The 6298-nt window shown below is 39.3% G+C and overlaps 1 protein-coding gene across 1 annotated transcript; it reads right to left on the reverse strand.

Annotated features, from left to right (window-relative positions):
* Positions 1-318: 318 nt before the first annotated feature.
* On the reverse strand, positions 319-4312 carry LYPD6B (LY6/PLAUR domain containing 6B). Its single transcript, XM_009484915.1, has 4 exons — positions 4198-4312; positions 2963-3061; positions 1889-2019; positions 319-483 (listed from the first exon to the last, which is right to left on the reverse strand). The coding sequence occupies exons 1-4, from the start codon at positions 4310-4312 to the stop codon at positions 319-321; spliced, it is 510 nt and encodes a 169-aa protein (XP_009483190.1).
* Between the last annotated feature and the right edge of the window lie 1986 nt (positions 4313-6298).

Below are 6298 nucleotides of genomic sequence, written 5' to 3' on the forward strand. Positions count from 1 at the left end.
AAAACATGCCAAGCATACACGCATTTTCATCATAAAATAGTGAATTATAATAACTTGAGTTCACCCCACTGCCTAGTCAACCAGTGGGTCGTTGTGTTTTGGTTTTTTTTAAATACTGCAGGCCATATGAAGTATCTTCACTAAATATCCAAGGACTTCATGATGTACGTTTGTCTTGCCACTTGTCCCCTTACATTTTCTGTAATTAAGGAGTATCAGTGATTTGTCCTTGCGCATGCTGAAACAGTCTTCTTACAGTTTCTTATGGCCCACAGGAAGGCGGACCCTCCCAAGCAGATGGAACGGGAGGGTGCTGCATCACGACAACGCGATCATCATGACTGATACAAGCACTGCAACGTTGACTGTCCGCCTGCTGCCATCCGACGTTCTCCGGGCATGCAATACGGCAAATATTGCATTTGTGTGGTTGGTTGGTATTTCTACATTGCAAATCATGCCTTCACAGCAAGAAACACATTTCTGTGGAGAAAGTGGAGATCACTGGACATAGGATAATTCAGCAGTGGCTTTTGAGAGATATACGTTCTTTCAACTGGTTGCAAAGGTTACAGCTAAACAGTCTAATGGCTTCCACCTGGCAGCCTGACCCAAGCAGATGGAGCATATACGCTACAACTTCTCTTCCAAATTCTGCACCACGGCCTTCCTAGGGTAACTCACCACCTAGTGCTGTCACTGGGCTTAGAAACTGCGATGTGATGTAATGCAGCCACCTTAGCTGCACCGACAAGTTCCCTCACATTGCAGAGAACAGAGAAAACTTTCCATCACTTTCCCCTTCTTACACGACCAAAAAAATGTATTTGAATGTTTCAAGTTTCACCTTTTTAAGCCAAAGAATTCTGACTGTAAAAACTCTGTTCCCATTCATTTTTTCCCTCAAGCTTTTGTATTCAGCGTAGCTTTGCATGCTGAACTTCAGACTTTCTTTTTGCCGTTTTCTAGTGCCACAGAGCCACTGTCACAGCTGACTTTCAGGAGGGAATCTGGAAATAATTTTCCTTACTTGACACTCCGTACTGGAAAAGCCAAGAGAATGCCAATTTTTATCTAATGCAAAGTCACAAGAACTCTTATAAGATAAAATGCAGCAGAAGGCAGGCTGCATAGTTATTTCATGCCCTCAGTGCACCAAAACCTATTGAAATCAATGGAAGTCGATTCAGAAAACATACAGACTCTTTTATATTTAACACATATGTTGTCTGCTTCGTCTTTGGTGTCTGACAAGTTTCATGTTAAAAATAACATAACTAACTTTCTCAACTGTTAAGGAATTAGGGGATAATACCTTACTGCAGTGAGTAATACGTTGGGATACACCTGATTATTAAGAATAAACTTTTTACCTAGCATCCCAGGGATGAGAGAAGGCAGCAGTTCTAGTTTTTTGTCATGGAACAAACACTCAGCTGTATCATGCTCAAGAGCGTGGCCTTCGTGGACAAACACAGTCCTGCTTCGCGTACTGTGCGGTGTCACCCAAGCGATGTCATGCAAAGACGTGACTGGAGTGCCCAGTCGGGCTTGCCCAAGGGCTGACAGTGGCACAGCTGCAGGTTGCGTTGCCCACCTGGGCACCCTACTCAGAACTCAGAAACCAAGGCCCACGCACACGCGAGCAATGCCCCAAAACGCTCAGGTGTTTCTTTCGAAGTTGTTATTGCATCCTGCCACACGGCAGCACAAATAGGAAAGTGGGAGGAAGGGGGCAGTCATGCTTCTGGTGCAGAAATTTGGCTTCTATTGTTAAATACTGGAGAGCGTACCTTGGCACATCCTCTCCAGCTCAGCAGGAAAAACAAGTACTGAAATGCAAACCTCAAAACCAAACTGCTGCTCTTATACAAAGAGTAGTGCTTACTGTGTGGCCACTCTCTCTGTGATGGTGGCAGCCTACAAAATGGCATTCTTCTCCAGTAGCACATTTTTTGGTGACTGATGTACTCTTCCCATGGTCTGTGAAGAGATGAACTGTCAAACAGTACTGAGTACCTACAAAATAAATTTTAAAATGTTTATTTGCATAAAGTATGCGTTCTTTTACAGGGTTTAAAAACTTCACACAATTCAGCAAACTATTCCCATAAAAATGACTTATTTTGTCTGTATAAAGCCATTTTTCAACTTGATCCAGACACCATTCAGCAAGAATTAATTAGTGATGAAATCTTAAGCTTAACTGACCCTTCAAACCTCCAGAAAGGCTGCTATCATTTAAACTACTTATTAGCACTATAATCTACACATTTATCTTCCATTCTCTACTCTTTTTTGCAGCACATTCTTGCTTTCTTTGTTTCAGACACGTTTCCTCATTCCTCTTGTTCACGTCTTCCCCTTTCCCACTGTTACTGTGAATGTCACTGCGAAGAAAAATGAGGAAACATATTTCCATTCTTTTCTACGTATCTATCATTCTCTCACACAAGTATGATCCCCAGTCATTCAGGTCTTGCTGCTCACAACCAAGCCTATAGCCTAGAGAGACCATTATGTCTTGGGATGGCATCCAAAAGGAAGGGGATAAGGCTACAAAGGCAATTCTTAAGTTTTTTTAAACAACACCTTTGAACTTAATTCCTAGGAAGCACATGGCTATGTATATATATACACACACACAGAGGTAATTCATATATTATTGATATATTAATAACGCATTAATCACCATATTAATAATGTATTGTTACATATTACATAAAATGTTTTATACGTATACATAGATATAAATAATTTTACACTGTTGCTTTGCACTCTGAAATGGTCAAAATATTCACCTCAGCAGAAACTGTATGACCCAGCGTTACTAATAACACAACTGAGGGCACCACTGTGTTGGCATGTTAATCCTATTCAGTTAGACTTCTACAAGACGGCCGAGTCAGGGAGAAAGAAATTTAACTATCATCAAGAATCTCCTTAGTACAGGCGCACTTACTTTCAGGACACCATCTATCTTCAGCCCATCTGTTACAGTTGTAATTGTCCACTGCATTATCACAGGTAAAGCACTTAAAACTGTTTGGGAATGGAGTGGCTTTAAAAATATTAAAATACAGTAAGTTTGCAAATATTAAGAAAAAAATATTCAAAATAATACTGTAAGTGCTTGTACACACATATACTTACAAAAACTTATTACATACATTTACATATTTTCAATCATACATCACTGCGACACAAATAAAACCTATGAAACAAGTTTTGTAGAAAGCTTTTACATTTTTAACTGGTTTTGCTATGCCTGAACTTTAAAATACCTCCTCCTGCTTTCATTCTCTCACAATCCAAAATACCATTTAGGTAGTGGTGGGAAAACAGGAAAGAGAGAACATCTTATACATATGCACATGATAGTACATCTGCATGTATGTTTGTACAGGTACACAAACACAGTCTACATTCAAATGGCTTTTGATTCCTTTGATGAAAAAAATAGATCTTCAACACAGCTTCAGAACTTGATCTCCAACTCTGAAGAAGTCTGAACCCTTTGACAAAGGGATCAAGAGGACTATTTTAAAATCTTATTATATAACTATATAAATTATTTTAAGATGCACAGTTCCCTAGATGCACATATATTCCTATTATATCTAGCTGTCTTGACTGTTTTAATGATACATATCATGAAAATCTTTCCCCCTTTAAATGAAGGAATAGAATTCCAATGCTAGATAAGAGGCAAAAAAAAAAGATGCTATTAGTGACAACTGGCTTCACAGGTCTCACCAAGTTTTTAATTACCTTCAGTTTGAATTAATTGCATACAGCACACCTATTCTTTCCCTTACAAAAACCCCAACAAGCTAAAAGGCAAACACATCTGTTCTGTATTATTTATGAGAAACACACTGCATAATTTGCTCTGTAGGAAGACATTTCAGGGACAGAAAAATATAATAAAAGCACTTAAAATGTGAAAACTATTGCCCTCGTGCACTCTATAATTTAGCAATGCACACAATTGTTTGTTTTCATTCAGTCAACTTATGAAATCTTAGAAATAAACTAAACTGCTGTGTGTTGAAAAGCAAAAGTTTTTTTATTTTAAACTTTTTATCCTTCATCTTTGACAAACACCTAAAAACCAAAGGATTGAAAGAACATGGCAATTAACTAAAATGTTAAGCTACAATTGCATACACAAAAAAAGCATAACTGTCTACTTACGGTCTAGTGGAGGTCTCACATTGTAAAAGTTGATGTTCTCAGCTGAAACCCAATTTCCTGAAAAGATGAGGAATGGAAGAAAGGCTCCGGCCAGCATGTGATAGAATAACAACATGCTGAGTATTATTGTACATGAAAAGCAAAACTCTTGGGCCTAGGAAAGAAAGGGAATACATTATTTAGGGGGAATCATAAAGAACTGAGCACGTAGAACAACAAATTTCCTATTAACTCCTTCTGAAACCTTGAAAATTCAGTCCGTAGCTCTAGACTGTGAAGATGGCTAATGCAAGCGAGCACGCAATGCTGAACAACGCAAAGCTGAGCAGTTACTGCCTTCTGCTGGCCAGGATCCTGCACAGAGCACTGAAATTTCCACAAACTTAAAAAAGTTAATATTATTTCTTTAAGCTATTTGTCCCTCTAAGCACTGTCAACCTTACAGATTCCTCGTAAGCATTCCTGAAAACCAACACCGAAACTGAGCTCCTTTATATCCTACTTGAAACAGTCAGGATTACAATACCATTAAAGAAAGCAAAACGCAGACAAATGTCATTTTGAACTCCAACAGCCTAGAACGCAAGAGCAATTCCTTATCTGACAGAGATCAATGTACGTCTTTTGACGTCAGATAAGCTACGCCATCTGAATTGTAAGTGCACCTCTCAGTGGCACAGCATTAAAGATCATGAGTGTAAATTAGATTTCTTTCTTTTTAAAGTGCGTACCAAGGAAACGCTAAGGAAGATGCCTGGTGATGTTACACAAGTTTTGGAGAATTGCGAAGTAGAACATTCGGAGAGATGAGATAGGCATTTTGGGTGTGCTTTGCACATTTATTTCGGGCCCCCTCGGTACTTTGGTATGGCTTTATAGAGAAGAAGAACTAATCAATGAACGTTTTGGTCAGCTTGGTGTTTAGATGTACACGCATGCATACATACACATAGGTATGTATGGCAAATTGCAGTGATACTGGCAACCGAGTTCAGGTATTAAAAAGTAGAATCAGATTAAATGGCACTCCACCCATGCAAATTCCCAGCAGGAGAAACAAGCTTGAGTGGAGGCTCCCGCCAAACCAGAGACGTTGCTTTCAGCTGCCAAGCGCATTCATTCAGAAATCTCTCCGCACACCCCTGCACAGGCCTATGTAGATGTACGCTACACCTGCGCAGGAAGCTCTGAAGGAATCCAAGCACTGAGCTGAAAATGCTACTCAAGACCATGGCAGAGAAATCAAAGGATTTCCTCCTTTCTCCTGGTTTGTTTTTTTTTTTTTTTTTCCAACTGACACAGACACAATTATTTGAAAGATGGTTTTGCCAACAACCCAATCAACACGAAGTTCAACTTCATGCATTGGGAGTTTAGCCATCCTACTAAAGATCTGATTTTTAAATCACCCAATCAACACGAAGTTCAACTTCATGCATTGGGAGTTGAGCCATCCTACTAAAGATTTGATTTTTAAATCATGGCTTTATGACTATATTTAAGTAGATACTGAGAAAGCCACAGCACACCTCTACCTGCAGTGCACCTCCAAGACTACTTGCTGTGGATGCTCCAGATTTGTTCTGACTACAGCCCAGGATCTAAAGAAGGATTAAGAAGGAGAATCTGTGGAAAACAAACAGCAACTGATTATCATAATGCTGTCCTGAAGGAACTCATTAGCTTAAACACTGTATGTCCTTATTTATACTGAAAATGAAGACAGAAACCTAGAAGTGTGGAGGTTTTTATAACAAAATATCCAAAGAAGCACCTGAACTACACAGTATGGCTCTGCCTTATTGAGTGCTGTCCTATTGCAGATATATATACAGATTCCCTCCTCCCTGTGATACCCCAATGTCATAAAAGACAAATGAAAGACAAAAAGTGAAGCAAGGAGACTACTCAGTCCTTCCATGAGGATGAGTTTACTTCTCTTCCAAGGGAAAAACATTATTCAGGCAATGACCTGGGCGGGACCAGACTATACCAGAGTAATATATATTTCATACTCTAGAGATATCCAAACTTTCAACACATGCTATGGTGAAAACTGAAGCACTAATCAGCCGCAAGGTAACCTGAAAGAGTGAAGGCA

This window comes from Pelecanus crispus, chromosome 5 (assembly GCF_030463565.1).
Source record: "Pelecanus crispus isolate bPelCri1 chromosome 5, bPelCri1.pri, whole genome shotgun sequence".
In the NCBI taxonomy this organism is placed as follows: Eukaryota; Metazoa; Chordata; class Aves; order Pelecaniformes; family Pelecanidae; genus Pelecanus; species Pelecanus crispus.

What these genes read in the sequence shown, in the direction of transcription:
- LYPD6B (XM_009484915.1), bottom strand. Translation starts at nt 4,312, where the DNA reads ATGTTGTTATTCTATCACATGCTGGCCGGAGCCTTTCTTCCATTCCTC. An exon ending in AGATAGATGGTGTCCTGAAA is followed by an intron (nt 2,020 to 2,962) that starts GTAAGTGCGCCT and finishes TTTATTTTGTAG; the next exon opens with GTACTCAGTACTGTTTGACA. An exon ending in ACAGAGAGAGTGGCCACACA is followed by an intron (nt 484 to 1,888) that starts GTAAGCACTACT and finishes CTTTCTCCACAG; the next exon opens with AAATGTGTTTCTTGCTGTGA.